Genomic DNA, 17,946 nt, shown 5'->3' with positions numbered 1-17,946 from the left:
CCATGGGGAGCTGCTGCCACGCGAGGCCTGAAGAGCCACAGGCGAGAGCAGTGCGCTGGAGAGGGCAGCTGTGCAGCTGAGCACTTCGGTGACCGGAAACAGCTCCGGCCAGAAGCCAGAGGGCAGGGGAGCCATGGATGCAGCCTCCTGGGCCCAGAGTCCAAAGGAGAAGAGAGGGGAAGGGTGGAGAGTGTTCTGGAGGAACCAAGGGGAGATACCCAGAAACCGACCCCCTGGTCCCACTGTGCGGGCAGAGCTGGTGCTTGCACAGGTGGAATACCTGGTGGCACTTCCTGGCAGTACCTGACGTGGCAGGTCCTCGGGGGATTCCACTCTTGATATCAAGAAAACCCGAGAACTCGGCTCAGTTGTCTCTCAGGTCCTTCCTGTCCGGCATTCCGTAACTTTAAGATAATGCTGGATCCTGGGAAGGAGAATGCTTCGTTGGCAGAGAACTTCGTGCTTTTCCAAGGTGTCTTTTCTCCAGATGGTGCAGCAGTCACGGCAGGGAGTGATGTGCCAATCAAATGCCCAAAAATGCCTGACAGCCCAGCCCCTGCAATCCGGTCACCACGGCCTCTGCTCCAGCCCAGCGATGCCACGGCTTGGATCTGTGGACCAGGTCTGAGAAAGCCCAGAGCACTCAGGAAGGAAACGCCAGGTGGTGGATATTGTGAGAATACCTGGACCTGGTGGGATTTAAAAAAAGAATAAAAAAAAAAAAAGGAGCGGACCGCAGAGAGAGCAGTTAAAGAGATCAGCTTTGTGCCCAGAGGCAGCTGGATGGGCACCCTTAGGCTTAAATTTGTTTAATTTTTGATTTTTGTTGCACTGGGATCAGAAAATGTAGTCTGCACACGTCTGCTAAACTTTCTTCATTGATTGGGCTTAGTGACTGGTTTGTGTGTCATTTTTATAAAGATTTCAATGGCACTAGAAATGTTGGTGTGTTCTTCTCTGTAAGGGCATTTTAAAGGTGCGTCTTTTGTAAATCAGTTCTGTGTCTGTTCATTCTAACTTCCTAGTTACGTACTTCCCGTCCGTATTGATCGTCGACTACTTGATCTGATGCAGGAAGAGTTTAAAGTTTCCCAAAATAATCACTTTCCCGTCCATTTTTCTTGTGTGTCTGAATTTTTTCTTTCTGTGTTGTGCTGCTGTGTTGTCAGTGCGTGCGATTTACCTGTTCATTATGACTTTTGTAACTGCTTCGCGCCATCTCTGTCTTATTGAAATGCATTCCTTCTGTTTCGCTTTGTAGAGCTGACGTCTCCGTGTTTCTCCCCCATGGCTTCCATCTGAGGATCTACACCCCATACCTTACTGGTAGCTGTTCTGTTCCATCTCCAAGTTCCACGAGAGGTAACTTGTCTGTCTTCTTCGTTCTGCACCTGCCCAGTGTTTATCATGGTACACGATGTTCCTGAAACATCATGTGTGCCCCAGAATATTTATTGGCTGTGACCCTCTCGTAAATAGCAGATTACTGAAATTTGATTTTAATCTAATTTGACATCATTTGCATTATAATAGGGAAATGTATTGTGTCTACATTGTTACAGTTGTTACCATTACTCCGACTTCTATCATCCCCTTTCGTGTTTTATTTCCAGGCTGTTTGAGGTGCGCACGCTGGCTGCCGTTTGCTGTCATCCTTTATTTTGATTTTGGAATAAATATCTCATTCCAAGTTCTGTCAGGAACTATCTGAAAGCCTTTCAGAAATACAAACAAATAGTTCTACAGTCTCTTTTGGTTCCCTTTAACAGATTTAATGGAATTTTGTTGTGATTTTCATTTTTGTTTTTCTATCCTTCGCTTTTTATATTCTGAGTCATCTAATCTAGTTAGTTACCCACAACTTTATTTTTTGAGTTGGTTTTTTCTGTTGTTCTGTGTCGCCCATTCCCCTAGAAGTGACACATGCTATTGGTGTATGTTTTCGACGTCCTTTCTGAGCTCTGTCACTTTATTTGGAGTCCATGGTCATCCCCACTGACTTCAAGATGTTTTTCCTTTAAGAGTTTTTCATTTGTTTGTTTTTTCTGCCTTCAGCCTGGAAAGTTCTAGAGCCCACTCCCAAGGACTCTCTTCAGCTCACACAGGCAGCTGGCAAAGTTCCTGAGGTTTGCAGCTCTGACAATGACCCTGCCACGTTGGCCGGTGATGAGCGTCATGGGTGGGACCCAGGCGAAGGCATCCAGCCTTTCTGGAAATGTCTGCTCTGGGCACCTGGAACAATGAGGTCACGCTCTGTGACTCCCATTCACTCTCCATGTGAAAGTGGCGCCTTTTCATTGCCCACAAAGTACGTCCCAACAATGCACCTGTCGGGAAGCCCTGACGCAACCTCAAGGCACCTGAAGTTTATTTGGTAAAAAATCTCACAAGTCATAAGGTTGGCGCTGAAGGCATCCTTTTCAGAAAGAGAATATTGCACAAAGGCGATTTTCATACAACTGTTCCTAGTTTTGGAAATTAGTTTGAAGTTATGGCTCCTTGCATAAACCCTCAATTCTGTTTGTTTTTTAATGACTGTGCACACAGGCAATACTATAATCATTTTACAGATGAACACATCCGGATTCTGAAAGGTAAAACCATTTCATTTATTCAACAATATTTTGTTTGGTTGTTTTTTGAGACAGGGTCTCACTCTATGGCCCAGGCTTGAGTGCAGTGGCATCATCACTGCTCCCTGCAACCTCAAACTCCTGGGCTCGTGATCCTCCTGCCTCAGCCTCCCAAGTAGCTGGGACTACAGGCATGCGCCACCATGCTCGGCTAATTTTTCTATTTTTTGTAGAGACGGGGCTCTCACTCTTGCTCAAGCTGGTCTCGAACTCCTGAGCTCAAGTGATCCTCCCACCTCGGCCTCCCAGAGTGCCAGGATTACAGGCATGAGCCGCCGTACCTGGTCACCTGTGTCTTTTAGATTCAGCACCAGGGGATTATAGGCATGAGCCAATGCACCTGGCCTCAACAAATATCTTTAAGCACCTACCACGTGGTGCCGGAGCTCGTGCTGTGTTTACCCTATTCCTGCTTTCTTGTGTCTCATCTCCTAGCGAGCGAGACAGGCTGCAGGTAAATCCATGTGTGATGCAAAGCCAGGCAGTGCGTGTCGTGGGTTGAAAAATGGCCCCCCCCAAAAAAGATATGTCCACGTCCTAACTCCTGGAAACTGTGAATGTGACCTTATTTGGAAAATGGGTCTTTATAGATATAATTAAGTTAAGGATCTCGAGATGAAGTCATCCTGGACTGACTGCGTGGTCTCTAAATCCACGAAGGCCACGTGAAGATGGAGGCAGAGACTGGAGCGATGTGGCCACAAGACCAGAGATGCTGGCAGCTGCCAGGAGCTGGAAGAGGCAGAGGCAGAAAGGACCCTTCCCTGGAGCCTCCAGAGGGAGCGCGGCCCTGCTCACACCTGGGTTGCAGACTTCTGGCCTCCAGAACTGAGAGGAAAGAAACGTCCTTTGTTTCGAGCCACCGGTTTGCGGCCATTTGTTGCGGCAGCCCCAGGAGATGAGTCCAGTGGGCAGCACTGCGGGGACAGCTGGGGAGGCTGGGGGCGGAGAGCCAGGCTCTGTGGCTAGGGGGGTCAGGAGAGGTGACACTGGGACAGACACCCGCGTGAGTGAGTGAGAGGGCCCTGTGCGGGTGCGGGGGAAAAGCGTTCCAGGCGGAGGGAAGGGCCAGAGCCCGGGCCCCAGGTGGAAATGTGCTCAGCGGGGCCAGTAGCGAAGCCTCTTCCGTGAACGGATCTGTGCATTCGCGCCAAAACCGCGGTCAGTGCCCGTGCTCGCACGCAGAGCTTCCTGGCACTGTCCCCGTCATGCTTTCGCTGTCACCTCTTCCGCAGCCGCTGTTTACTGAGTGACCGGCCAACCTAGGCTGAGAGCTTCCTCCAGCTGTGGGCCGTTGCTGGGCTTCCAAGGGGCTTCATTCCACGGGGGGAGACGAGGTGCAGACCTGTGCAACATGTCGCCAGGGGCCTTGCGACTTGCTAAGTTCCACGAGGTGAACATGCAGCACAGGTACCTCCGCTCTCTCCTCCCCCTTTCCTTTGCCTGTAGCTGACATCACTGCTTGATCAATGTCACCAGGTGACATTTCCCCTTGGCTGGGACAGGCCTGGGAATCCTCCTCATCAAATCCAAGCACCTGGCTCGTAAATAAACCGATGAACCAAAGGATTTTCAGATGAAGAGGGAAGGACTTGGGCCAGGGGAAAGTTGTGGAACCTTCTAGAAGGTAATGGTATGGCTGAAAGAGATCTGCCTGTGCGGAGAAAACAGTAGGGTGGGGAGGCGGAAAGAAGAAAGACCCAGACTGAGAAAGACTGATTTCGGGATCCTCGAACTGCAAGATCTTATCTCTTCACTCCTCCAAGATCTCTGCTCACGATTCTCCGCAGGCCAATGGATGGGTGTCTGGTGGGACGTTTGTCCACCACACACAATGGCATTTGTTAAGTGTAAATTGAATCCTTTCTGAAATAGACTTGATTTTTTAGGGCAGTTTTGGGTTCCTAGACAAGTGGCACAGAAATCGCAGACAGTTCCCCTACGATGCCCCTCGCCGCCCACATGGTTCCTCTTGCCGTGAGCACCGTGCGTAGCCAATCGATGAACAGACACTGATATGTTGTTATTAATAAAGTCCATTGTTTACACGAGGATTCGCTCTCGGAGCTGTCATTCTGTGGGTTTGGACAGGCACACAGTGACACACGTCCGCCCTCACGGTGTTACACGGAACAGCTTTGCTGCCCTAGTCATCCCTGCCCCCCTCCCCGGACCATGACACCCACTGGCCTTTTCGTGCCTCTGTAGCTTTGCCTTTCCCAGCATGTCGTGCAGCTGGAAACCTGACTTCCTTTTAAAATGTAAAATTCACTCTCTATTCAAAAATTCAAAAGCATCCCAGACCTGTCACTCAGGGTCAAGGGAATCTCAGTCCAAAGCACAGAGGCCCAAGACCTTCCATATGTAAACTCCCCAGATCGGGCTCCCACGGTCACTCACGAAGGCGACCGGCCAGCCTGGTTTGGCCGGGATGGTTCCAGTTTTAGCACCGATGTCCTGGCAGCCTAAAACTCACACCTGACTGTCACCTCCTCTGAGTGCAGATTCCTTCCCCTAAGCCCTGGCCCTGGCTGTCTCTGCATCGCATCTGTCCACTGCGGCCACCCCAAACCCTTCCTTCTCAAGGCCCCGGGGCACACTGCCCCCACCAGCCCCCGCCTGACCTGTCCCCTGGGTCTGGAGCCCTCCCCAGGGCCCCGCACTCCTGGACTCCCAGCCTGCCGACTGCTGCTCCCCACTCAGTTTTAACAGAATTGTGGCTTCCCCGGAGAGGCCGTCCTGCTGCCGGACCAAGTGAGATCCCCTGCAGGGGACCCCAGAGCGGTGGCGCTTTACCACCGTCAGGAGTTTGAAAGAAGGCGTCGAGTGCAAGGCGCCCAAATGTCCACCAACAGTGAACGGATGAGCACCACGTGGGCCACCCGAACAACGGGATGTTAGTCGGCTCAGAAAGGAACGTGGCGCTGCTCCGTGCTACGACACGGAGAAGCTTTGAAGGCACCACGCCGAGTCAAAGAAGCGGGTCACGAAAGGCCGCATACCGTGTGATTCCCTTTATATAAACTGTTCCGAACAGGCAACGCCGTAGAGACAGAAAGCAGAGTGGTTGCCACAGGCTGGGCTGGAGGGGAAACTTGGAGGTATGGAGTCTCTTTTTTGGGTGATGACAATGTTCTGGAATTGGAATGTTCTGGAATTGGAATATTTGTACAGCCTTGTGAATATACTAAAACCCACTGAATAGCACTTTGAAATGGTGAATTTTATGTTATGTGAATTTTATCTCAATAAAAATACATTTTAAAAGTAGGCACTGAATTTGTATTTGTTGAATGAAGCATGAACGAATTAATATTTTTAGTTAGGAAAATAGCTGATCAGAAGTTAAATATCTGATTTCTATTGGCCTTTTTTCCTTTTCTTTTGAGATGGGGTCTCACAGTGTTGTCCAGGCTGGAGTGCAGTGGTGCAATCATAGCTCACGGCAGCCTCAAACTCCTGGGCTCACGCGATCCTCCTGCGTCAGCCTCCAGAGTAGCTGGGACTACAGGCTTGCGCCACCACGCCCGGCTAATTGTCAAATTTTTGTAGCGAGTCGAGTCTCACTATGTTGCCCAGGCTGGTCTTGAACTCCAGGCCTCCCAAAGTGCTAGAATTTCAGGTGTGAGCCACACCGCAGCTCCACCCCAGTTTCTGTTGGCTTTTTGATACAACGCAGAGTTTAAAGTTCTTAGTTTCTCCCTTGGAAACCTCCCTGGAGGCTCCCGAGTGAGGCCGTGCCCGAGGGGGGGAGGTTAGTTCTCGGTACAGCAGCTGTTAGAAATGGGGAGGGGAACGAAGGGGGTTCTCGGGCCGGACCCTCCTTTCCCCTGGTTTGGTGCAGCCTGTCCCGGGCTCAGTTCCCTGGGGGGCTTGGAATCCCCCGAGCCAGGGCACAGGGAGGTGGGTCTCCCTCTCCCCGGCCCCCGTTGGTTCTCGGCAACACAGAGCGTGTCCCTCCCTGTTTAGAGAACGGGAGCTGTTGCTCACGTCCCTACTCACCTTCAAACAAAGGCTGTTGCTGCGCGCACTGGGGCTCTCCGCTTGAGGGATTTTATTTGGGCACCTGGGCCAGAATGTTAACAGAAGGTCACTGTCCTCCCCCACCTGCCTTGACTGACCTGCACTGAGCAAATGCCTCAGCTTCCGCAGGCTCGGAGGGCAGAGCCCGGGGCCTGTTCCACCTCTCCGCCCTCTGCGCAGCTTCCCTCCCTCTCTCACTCCCCACCCCTGCGCTGTTCCCACTGTTTCCTGGGAGCACCTCTGGACCCGGATGACGGATTCCTCATCCTGGCCCCATCTGTCAACGCCTCCTCCTGCCTCCTGGCTGTGTGACAGCCCAGTCCTGCTCTGGGCCGTGGTACTCTGCAGGTCCCTGGGCCAGGCACGCTCTGCCTCAGCTGTTCACGGGACTGACCCTCCCTGCATTCAGGCCTAGGTGTAGGGTCCCCTCCCCTGGGGCAGCCTTCCCTGAGCACCCCGAGACTGACGCGCCCCCTCCTGCTGCGGCGCCTGTGTGTTCACTTCGTAACAATCCACTGAACGGAACTTGCAGTTTGTGTACCTTTCTCTGGACGAGTTTCGCTTCAATGAAAAGTTCTCTTGAAACAATACAGGTGAAAGTTTAACGAGAAACTGGATGTTTGGGAGGTCTCCAAGTACATCCCCACGAGAGACTTACTAATTACGAAGGGGAAACCGTCCCCTGCAGTGCAGAAACCTGGCAGACACCAAGTTATCCGAGGGATCAGCGTCGTCACCACCAGGAACGGGACAAGTGACATCACATGTCCCCCGATGTGGGGCACAGAGGATACAGTGTTGCTTCTGGGGTGTTCCTGCCAAAAAGCTTAACCTGAATCTCACTGTGACGTAAGCTCACGCCCAAATGGGGGACACCCTGGAAGATGACTGGCCCGTGTTCCCCGAAGAGGTCCACGTCGGGAAAGTGGGGGGCTGGCTGTGGGATGCTCCGGGGGCAGGACCCGAAAGAGCGATCGCGAGCACATGCGACTCGTGATGGTGCATCAGATCCGGGACTCGAAAACCTGACTTTGTCTTTTGCTGTCAAGGACGTCAGGGGGACAGTTGGTGGGTTTGAATGAGGTCTGCGGCAATGGCACCGTGTTGATGCGGACCCGCCGGTTTTCGTCACCCTGCTCTAGTTCTGTAAGAGAATGTTCCTGTTTCCTTGGAAACGCACCCTGGAGCTTTTGGGGGTAAAGGAGGGGGAGGGGGGAGGAAGGGGCTGGGCGGAGGGGCAGGGGGAGGGGAGAGACCTGGGGAGTGTGGCGAAGGATCTGTGCAAACCTTAGAGGTCGCATACCTGTGTTTCCAGTTACATGACATTCCTGAAATGGCAAAATCGTGGACGTAGAGGACGGATTTGTGGACGCAGGGGTTAGGAGTGGCGAGGGTGTGACCACAAGGGGTAGCATCGGGCACCCCTGGCGTGACGCAGTGGCTCTGTGTCCCGGTCCACACACGTGATGAGATGACTCGGAAGCACGTCCTGGGAGGAATAGCATGTTGCTGCTGGAACGTCCCCGTGGACACCAAGGCCCGGCTGCGCCTGCGCTGCGGCGGCGCCCGATGCCGGCTCTGACGGGCACCACTGTTGCGTGAGAGGCGGCCACGGGGGAAACTGAGGTGGGGGACCCAGGACCTCTCTGACAATCTTTGTCGCTTCCTGTGAGACTGAAATTATTTCAAACTGAAAAGGTTAAAAAATAAGAAGCGGTACCCACCTGTCCCTCTCCCTGCGCCATTCTGCTCGATTTGCCCCCAAAGCGCTTCTGTTCACCGACCTCGCCTGTTCGTTCATTTGCTCTCTGTGCTCGCGATGGACCGTGGCTCCGCCAGGGCAAGGGGACCCACCCGTTGTGTTTCTTGTTTTACTCCCAGCACCATGCTAGAATTTTGTCGAATGATAAATGAGTAAGAGCGCCCTGGCCAGAGGCCACGGAGCACCTCGGCCACGGTGAACCCTACGGGAGCCAAGACCCAGGGACAGTCACCCCATCCAAGCACCCCCAGGCCCCTGCGGCAGACCGGAGTGCTCCCAGGGCCGCAGGCTGGGTACTGCGGCTGCACATCCCAGAGTCAGCGTCCTCCCGGCCTTGGGTCCGGCTGTCACTTTTACCAACCAGCCTGGACACAAAGACACGTGTGACAGTCTGGGCGGCGAGGGGCGGGCGCCGGGCAGCCGGTTGAGCCAGTGGGGAGGCTGCTTCGTCCCGCCTGCGAGCGTGGCGAGGGGGAGCTGGCGGCAGGGCAGGGGCGGTTCGGTTCTAGCGAACAACGAACGTCGCTGACCCGGCACCAGGCTCTGTGATCACAGTTTTGCTCTCGCTCAGTCCTCATAACTAACGCCTTGTTTGCGCTCGGCGTCCTCATCTTACAGAAGAGCAAATGACAGCAGACGATGCCTGTGCCCTGCCCAGAACCTTCACCCCGGTTTTGTGCTCCCCTCCCTGGGTGCTGGCGGCCTCCTCTCTGACAGCCGGCACGTCCAGATCTGGGCTCCCGGGCCGCTCTGCTTGGAAGTGCGAGACCAGGAGTACCTGGAACTGTCCTTCCCTCCAGGGTGTCCCTTGGCCAGGACAGGCCGGTGCAAGGCAGGCGAGCCCTGCTCCTTGTCCCTGAGTAACTCGCCCTCTGTCCCTGAGTAACTCGCCCTCCAGGGCTCCCTGTGGGGTCGGCCGGGCCGGCGCTTGGCCTGAAGCCGCACCATCCCCAGTTCCCGCGGCCCCTCCCCGGTTTCTGCCGAGGGCCCTTGCTTAATAAGTCACTTGCACACGAGTGTTTGTCTCAGGACCTGCTTCTGGGGACCCGGCCTGGGACGCAGTCCAGGTGCACAGGGGTGGCAGCTGGACCACGGTCACACGGCTAGAAGAGAGGAGCCAGGTTTGTGTCCCTGGAGTCCGATCCCAGAGCCTGTGCTGCTAGTTATCAGGCTGCACGGCCCCTGGGTGGACTCACCCACCCATCCACCCATCATCCATCCACGCACCTGTTTCCACTGTCCCCTATGGCTAGGCACGGAGGTGGGGGACAGATGAGGGTGAGTGTGACTCTCAGGTCCCTCCCTAGGAGCAGACTCGACCTCGTCCCTTTGGTCACTCACTGATTCAGCAGTTGGGCACCTACTGTGTGACAGCGCCTCTGCCCTCCTGAGCTCTCGGTCCAGAGAGGAAGGAGCAAAACCACACGACGTATGTTACAATGTCACTGTGCAGGCCGAGTGGGGACATGGAGGGGACATGGAGGGGACATGTTGGTGAGGCTCAGGGAAGACTTCCCAAGAGATGCCACAGAGCCAGGACAGAGAACTCGGCAGCGTCCTGCCGGGGGACGGTGGAGATGCTGCCCTGGGAGAGAGGCAGTCACACAGCATCGGGGCTCCTGGTTGGTGCTAAACCGAGGACAGGAAATCCTAGCGAGCCTGCCTTGGCCAGCTGCGGAGGCAACGCCCCCTGCCGGTCCTCAGGTCCTGGCGTCACCTCCGCGCGGGAGAAGCCTTCCATGTGGGGCTGAGCTCCCAGGCCCACGTTTAGACCTCGGCCACACATTTTCCTCCTGGGCGTCGGCCTCCCACCTCCGGAGGGGGCTCAAGGAGACACGCCTCACGCCTCACAGGTGCCAGGAAGGCGACACGGTATTGCCTGGCTCTGAGGAAGCCCTGCCTGGGCTGCCAGCTGTGCCCGGGCAGGGCGGGTGGAGCCCTAGGGAGTGCCACTCCCACCTGTGCAGGCTTGGACGTGCTGGCGGCAGAGGATGGGCACCCTTTCCCCACCCCACAAAGGCATGTGGTAGACTAGCAGCGGGGCCAGCTATGGGGGCGGTGATCGCTCGTGGGGTCCCGCCGCTGGGACCTGCCTTGGGGAGGGGTCCTGGGGCCCGCGTGTGAGCCTCACGGCCGAGAGCTGTTCCCCGAGCCCTGGAGCTTCGGCTCCTCCCCGGGTCTTTGGGGCCAACTCGGAGCGTGGCTAGAACACCGGAAGGGTCTCGGTTATCTGGGGGAGAAGTACAAAGAGACCCGCTCCATCACGGTCTGTGCTTTGTTTATATTTTAAGATGTTAGTAATAAACTCGTTTATGTCGTGCAAGAAGAAAGCAAAGGCCTGGCTCCCCTGCTTGGTGACTGTGTGGCCCTGAGCAAGACGCTGACTCAGGCCAAGATCTGAGCCTCTGTTCCTTCCGCCGGCGGTGGGGACGATGGCTCCTTTCCGACAGGGCTGCTGAGATGGTAGAAGTCGTCGCGTAGCACCGAGCCTGGCGGTCACCAGTGAAGCTGTGACTACCGCTTCTGTGTGCAGGGCGTTGCCAGGCTCAAGGCACCTGCTCAGACGGGTTCCTGGGTCCGGTGTGGAGCTTGCCCTGGCGGAGCTCTGGGAGCAGGGGGTGTGGGTGTGGAACGTGGGGTGGGTGGGATGGGAAGGTTTCTTGGCAGTCACAGGCAGGGTGGCTGCCCAGGAGCTTCCGCGGCCTGCTGGGTTTTTCTTTGCATGTGACCGGGTCCGGGGCAGGAGTCGCTGGCACCCGGATCGTAAGTGTTTCCAACAGAGCCCCTGGGGCCTTCAGCCTGCCAGACTGTCTCAGTCAGTGCGTGCTTTTGTGGCTTGGTTTGGTTTCGGTTGCAGCTAACACAAGCCCATTCGTGCCAGCCTAAGCCAAAGTCGGGGGCAGCTGGCTACCAGGGACCACAGAGTTCTTGCCTCGAAGCTTGTAGTACAGGAGGGCAGCCACGTTTGCTGCAATTGGAAGAAAGTCCTGGAAAAGCATCAAGGTGGCTGGGAAACCAAAGAAAACCCAGAAGGTGGCTTCTCTCTCTCTCTCTCTCTGTTCCTCCTCCTCCTGCTGCTCCTACAAAAGGCAGCTTCCCCGCAGCCCCAGGTCCCGTCCCTCTGTTCACACGACGGCAGGTCACGACTCTGTCTGGCCGGCGTTTCCTGAGGGCCAGGCCTTGAGCCGCAAGCTTCGCTGCCAGGATCTCACTCAGTTCCTCGCCAGGCGGAAATGGGAGGAAAGTGCTGTTTCCATCGTTCTGACTGGGAGGGTGGGGAGCTCACTGGGATCTCGCGGCGCAGGTGGAGAAAGGATTCTCACATAAAGATCGGGACTGTGTCTTGCCCTCATCCCCTCTGGTCCTGCAGAAGGCACGGCAGGTGCTGTCCCCGTTTCGAAGCAGCGGAAACTGAGGCTCAGGGGGGCTAAGGTCTGTGTCCAGAGGCGCACAGCCCAGGACCAGCAGGGAGCTCAGCGTCGGTCCAGAGCTCTCCCTCCTCCCAGGCAGCTGATGTCTGCTCAGATTTCAGCGCTGACGGGAGGCACTGTCACCGGTTTCCAAACCAGTCAGGTCCAAGGGAGGGCTGTGACGGCTCAGAAGGGAAACTGCTCTAGATTCGAAGCCAAGAAATACAGGCGCATCCGACACAGGTGGGGCGCGCATCACCTGGCCGCAGTCAGCCGTCCGTCTGTGTCTCCCCCACCAATGCCAGGGAGGACAGGGCGGAGCCTCCCTGCCCAGGGAGGGAGGCCCTTGAGCTCCCTTGGAATCAGCGGGCCGAGGTTCAAATCCTTGCCCCTCCACATATGATTCCCCACTAGACGGTAGGTGCCGCGTAGGCAGGGACTGTTTCTAGGTTGTCCCCTTCGTGTCTCAGCCGGGAACAGTGACGGTGGCACAGACCATAACTCAAGTGTAACTCGATATACGATTAGAAGAAAAAGCACTGCCAACTAGGCCGACATATGCTTTCATCTTTTTATTTCAAACTCATTAGAGATCTCTTTCAGACACAGAATTTTTTTGTCATGTATCATTCTCACGCATCCGTCAAAGAAAAAACACAAGGGTGATAAATGAGAGAAGTTGGCCAGAAGAGGTGGCTCGTGCCCAGGGAGCGCTACCCGAGAGGACACGCTCTGAGCGAGCGAATGAGTGAGTGGCGCGTGAGCGGGAGAGCGGACGACCCCGGACCCGGGGAGCGCACTCCGGGGACTCACTGGTGGGTGGAATCGCACAAAGCAGAGATTCACTGGGCTTAAACCAGAAGTTCTCACCGGGCAACTGTACCCCGGGGGCCTTTGGCAACGTCCCATTTGTGGTTGTCCCAACTTGCGGGGAGGGTGCTACTGGCACCTAGCGGGTAGAGGCCAGGGCTGCTGCTCGGCATCCTGCCACACACAGGAGAGCCCCCGCCACACGGAATGATCCTGCCCGAGACGTCAGTAGTGCCGAGCTCAAGACGCTCTGGCTTAAATCAAACAGGGAGAGCGGTCGGTCCCCTGGAGATGCAAACGTTCCCGGGACTGTTCGGACATTAATTATGACCACATTCCCATGCCACCACCTCCAGGAAGCCTTCCCAGACTGCCCCTCCCTCTGTCCCCAACAGTCCCCCGACTGTCCCTCTCCAGGCTTCTTCGGCGCCCCTGACCCCTGCTCCCAGGTGTGTCCCCAACACTAGACCTTGCCCCTGGTTGTTCCTCTGACTCCCTCAAAGACTGCGGGCTCCCTGAGGGCAGAAAGCAGGTCTTACTTTTCTCCGCGTCTCCACCCCGTGGCAGTACATGACCACCTTCCCACCCTGGCATTTGTATCTTAGTTGACAATTCGCTCACATTCGTAACGATCTTGATTAAGTTCACAAGAACCCTGTGAGGTTGGAGTTCTCGTTGACACTTTAGAAAGGTGGCCCCCAAGGCTGGGGCATGTTCCGTAACTGCTGAGGGTCACAGAGCAGAACCAGCCCATCTAGACGGGTGTCAGCGCCCTGAGCTCAAAGCTCAGCTCTACCATGTGCTTGCTGGGTGATCCTAGGCAACTTGCTTAACTTCTCTGAGGCTAAATTTCCACAGCTGGACAATGCAGATGTTCATACCCTCTTTATCAGGTTTTGTGAGGATTAAGAGAATTAGCATGTACTATGCCAGGCTAATAATAATAGGAAGTATAACTGTGCCTGTTTATTGAGCACTTACTATGTGGCATCTCACACTCATCCCTCCCCTGGCCCAGCAACTCGGAAAGGCAGCTCCCCTTCCTGCCCTCATTTCGCAGAGGCTGGGCTCACAGGGGCACACACCTGCCCAGGACTGGAACCTGTTGACCTGTCTCCAGCCTCCTCTCCAGCCCAGCTAGGGGGCAGCCCCCAGGAAGCAGGGCTGGGCTTGACCCGGCCCTTGACCCGAGAGCCCTCTGCAGGACCCGCAGCAGCAGGTGCCCCCTGGGCCTCGGTGGCTGCAGGGACTCCGCTTCGACAGGCCGGACTAGCAGGGCTCTCACTGGCTTCATGACTTTGGGTGAGTCCTGTAAGAACTCTGAGACCCTCGGTTTCCTCGTCTGAGAGATGCACAGAAATTGCCAGGCCCACCCGGGTCTCTGCTTCCACTGTGTGTGGCCAGTGGGGCGTGGACAGTCCCCTAGACCCCTGTCTCAGCCCTGAGGAACTCCCAGGAGCTCCGGCCAACTCCAGGCCAGCGAGGTGGCCATCCGGCTCAGGCGGGGCGCCCGTGGTTTCAGAGTGACCCTGGCTGTGACCCCGGGCTTGCCCACAGAGCTCACGTGCGTGCATCCTGCAGCAGGACTCGCGCCTGGAATCCGCACAGACCTCGCTGTCCGAAGCGGAATGTGTTTGTCTCCCACGGAACTTGCTGTTCTCGGGCAGAGTCATGTTTCTTCCCCATCAAAGCGGAGGTCAGGCCCCCGCAGGCAGTGTGACAAACACTCACTTTATATGACTTTATGTGAGTCACGCAGCTATTTTTTCCTCACGTTCCTCCCAACACACGAAGAAAATGCTTCTTGAGTAATGCGAATGCGCCAATGCTCAGAAATGACGCGAAGGGGCTCTCGGCCGTCAGTCGGCACCTTAATCCTGACCTGGGGTGTTTTCCAAGACGATGTGGGTTTTACAGGGAGAAAGAGCGTGTGCACCGGTGGGTGGGTGGGTGGCCAGTGCACAGGGTGGGTGTGTTAAAATATGGGTACTCGGGTGTTGCCTCCGCACAAGCCCATTTTGGAATCAAAAAGGTTGAGTCCTGTCAAACCTTCGATACCCATCACCACGCGGCTGTTTTGCACGGAAGCTTATTGGTTGAGTTTCATCATTCCCCCTGAGCCTGTGGAGACGTGTGTGTGTGTGTGTGTGTGTGTGTGTGTGTGTGTGCGTGTGTGCGTGTGTGTGTGTGTGTGCACAGTGTGTGTGTGTGTGTGCACAGTGTGTGCAGAGCCTGTCGCCATTTGGACTGTGTAACAGACGCCCTCAGGGCTCTGCACACACTCCCATGGGTCCTTTTGTGCCCTTCCCGCCGGGGGCTGCCCCTGGAATTGACAACCCTCCCCCTCAGGGGCAGCCCTTGCCCTCGCCGATGGTGGTGGACGCATTATAAACACTGCGGCTCCCTCGCTGGCCCTGGTGGGACTCGGGCTGCCTCTAGGACGCCCGGAGGGCGTACACCAAAGGTGCCCTCGGGGGCCCCTGCTACCCTCTTGTCAGACGCCTTGTCCTCCTGTCCCACCTCCCCACCCCCCTGCCGCTCTTACCCAGGAGCCTCCCTAGTCATCACTTTCAGCAAATCCCCCTCCCGGGGTCTGCTTTGGGGGATCCGCACTGACACAGGGACGCGTGTGGCCCGGGCGCTCCTGGTTACAGAAGCAGAGCTGAGCTGACACCACCTCCCACCCCGATTAAACAGTGACAAAGTGTTACAAGACACTAGGGACTGAACGTCTCGTTTTGTAGTTTTTATTGTTCAATAACCGCCTCCCACCTTCGGCTAACATTGGGGCTTGGGCGCAGCCTCTCGAGAGCACCAGGTGGGTAAAGCTGTGAATCACGCGTTGGCAGCCAAGTTCGTCTCCAGTTCCCTCGGCCAAGGCTACTCTGAGAACCTCTGGGATGGGCATGTGCCTCTCAGGGCCAGACTCGGGAGAAATCTGCACAGAATACCAGGATGCTGACCTGTCTTAGGGGCTTCAGAAAAGCTCACTTAGGCAGCAGCTTCTTTTCTGGTGAAAGAGCTTGTGGAGCTGCAAGGTCTGCTGTCTGGGACAGTAAGACAGGGACCTGGAGCTGCGAAGCGGCTCCCGCAGTCAGCAGCCAGGCAGGGCCTGTGGGACCGAGAGCTGCTGTCCTGTCTCTGGGCATCTCTGGGGTCTTGCTCTGCTGAGCCGATCGTAGAGCCCGGGCGCCAAGCTGTGTCCCCGACTGTCTCCCAGGTTTAGCAGAAAGTGGAGGAGTGTCCCTGCAAACCGCGGAAAGGGAAGCAAAGAAGGGATGAACAGGGGCCGCTGCGGGGGCAGAGGCGGGGGCAGAAATCCACAACCCGCCTCCCCGCAAACACCAGAAAGAGGCCAGTTGCTGCCAAGATTAAATTCTTAACTCGCTGCGAAGTCTTTATGGGGTGGCATTGTACTTGGTTCCTGAGGCACTCCTCCCCAGCACTCCCATTTTACAGACGAGGAAACTGAGGCTTGGAGGGCGGAAGTCACCCGCTCAAGGTCACACAGTGGTGTGTGAGAATTTAAACCCAGGCCTGGCTGGCTCCAAGGCCCGCACTTCTAGCCCCATGCTAGACTGCCTCTGAAGGTCTCCTCATCCTCCAGCCCCCACCCAGCCCTGTTAGACGGTCACAGTCCAGGGACAGGTCCTGTCATCAGCAGGCAATAGACATGCTGGCATCAGTCCCCACGCGCTCCGCATTTCCCTGGGGGACTCAGCCCTGGATATTCTGGGACCCAAAGTCTGACATTTGCCTTTCAGGGACACGGCAGGGGGGATCTCTTGCTTTTAAGGGCTTGGGGCTGGTGGGGTTTTCTTTCCGGTTTAGGGGCTGAGACCCTCAGGTCGCTGCGACCTCCCTGCCCTTCACATGCACCTGCATCTGGCCTCTGGGGGCACCCGAGGGCAGAGCCACGGCCTTACCTGGGAGCCCTCTCTGGAGCCAGCCTCCCGGCCACTTCCTGTCCCCACCCCGGGGCCTCCGTTTGGCTCCCCCAGAACAACACCTGGCTTACGGTAGACACCCACGGATTGCTGCTGAGCAACCCAGTAGCTGGCACCACGCCTATCAGATCGTTGGCACCACACAGAGCTGTTTGACAGAGGTGGGGACAGACACACAAGATGCCACGGGGCGTTGGAGACTTCAAGGCAAAGGAACGGACGGTTTCCACTCGGTCCAGTCTTGGGTTTAGGTCCAGAGGTTACAGAGACACCCGCTTCTGGTCACACGCAAGGCTCTGTGCGTACGTTCTATTTGCAATGGCGGGAAGCCCTCACTCGGCCTCTTGAAAGGTTCTTGGTGACTTTAGGCAAATTTAAGTCTTGTTTGTGTCAGTTAGCCTGCGGTAAAATTGGCTTTTGTTTCGCTTGAAGTCAGTTTCCAAGAACCTCTCGCCATGTTAAGTGAGGACCTACCGCGTAGGGGACTGAAATATCCTACGGGCAGGGCGAGCTCTGCTCTCACCTCCCGCTGGCCACCGTGGCATGAAAGCCGCCCGGGACGCCTGCCTGCGGCGTGCACCCCTCATCCACTCGTACGCTCCTCCACGTACCTGCCTGTTGCTGCTTTATTGAAAGTGCCTCTGCTGTCCCCTTCCAGGTTCTGTCACATTCTTTGAGTCACCCTCTGCAAAAAGACCACCGCTCCGTCAGGGCAGGTGTGTCTATTCCTGCTCAAACACCTCCCATGGCTCACTAGGGCCTTCCGGATTGAGTCCAGATGCCTCAGCCAGGCCTGGTGACCTGGCCCTCTCCTCCCCTCCCCCAAACGAGGCCACTCAGTCACCACCTGCAGCAACTCCCCTCCCTTCCCAGAGCCCCCGAGCTGGTGTCACCAGACCTGCCTATGTTTCTGGCCCCACCTCCTGTGGCCCTCCCCAGCTCAGGACACTCCCCGCTGCAGGGACGGCCAAGTTGCTTCCAACGTCAGGAGCGTCACATCCCCATTCTGCTGCCCACCACTTCTCAGGCTTCAGGCTGAGCCTCACGCCCCTCCTGAGGAAGCCTTTGCTGACCAGCTGGTCCAAGTGTCCTCATAGTATCCGGCATGTGATGTCAGTAGGGCTTGTCACTACTATCATGAAATAACCACTTGGGCTTTTTTCATGTTTGAATTTCCTGCTTGATGTTAGCTGCAGGACAGCGGGGACTGGGGCTGTCACGTTCACAAATGCAGCCCCGACCTCCAGCATGGAGTGATGAGTACTGCTTGGCAAATGGGTGCTGTAATTCTTGATAGAGACATGTTGGATGGATGAAGGATGGATGGATAGTGGGTGAGTGGATGGATGGTGGGTAGATGG

At 56.2% G+C, this 17,946-nt stretch overlaps 1 protein-coding gene across 1 annotated transcript in view; it reads right to left on the bottom strand.

Annotated features, from left to right (window-relative positions):
- Positions 1 to 15,391: 15,391 nt before the first annotated feature.
- The window catches only part of WFDC1 (WAP four-disulfide core domain 1), a 28,324-nt gene continuing 25,769 nt past the window's right edge, over positions 15,392 to 17,946 (bottom strand). The window contains exons 6-7 of the mRNA XM_012648192.1: positions 17,197 to 17,270; positions 15,392 to 15,884 (exon numbers count right to left, since the gene is read on the bottom strand). Of these exons, the coding sequence (XP_012503646.1) occupies positions 17,212 to 17,270 (59 nt within the window). The 3' untranslated portion in view covers positions 15,392 to 15,884; positions 17,197 to 17,211. The remainder of the gene's footprint in view (positions 15,885 to 17,196; positions 17,271 to 17,946) is intronic.

Source organism: Propithecus coquereli, unplaced genomic scaffold (genome assembly GCF_000956105.1).
Source record: "Propithecus coquereli isolate 6110/MARCELLA unplaced genomic scaffold, Pcoq_1.0 Scaffold280, whole genome shotgun sequence".
Classification (NCBI taxonomy): domain Eukaryota; kingdom Metazoa; phylum Chordata; class Mammalia; order Primates; family Indriidae; genus Propithecus; species Propithecus coquereli.
This window is presented reverse-complemented; position numbering and strand designations above follow the sequence as displayed.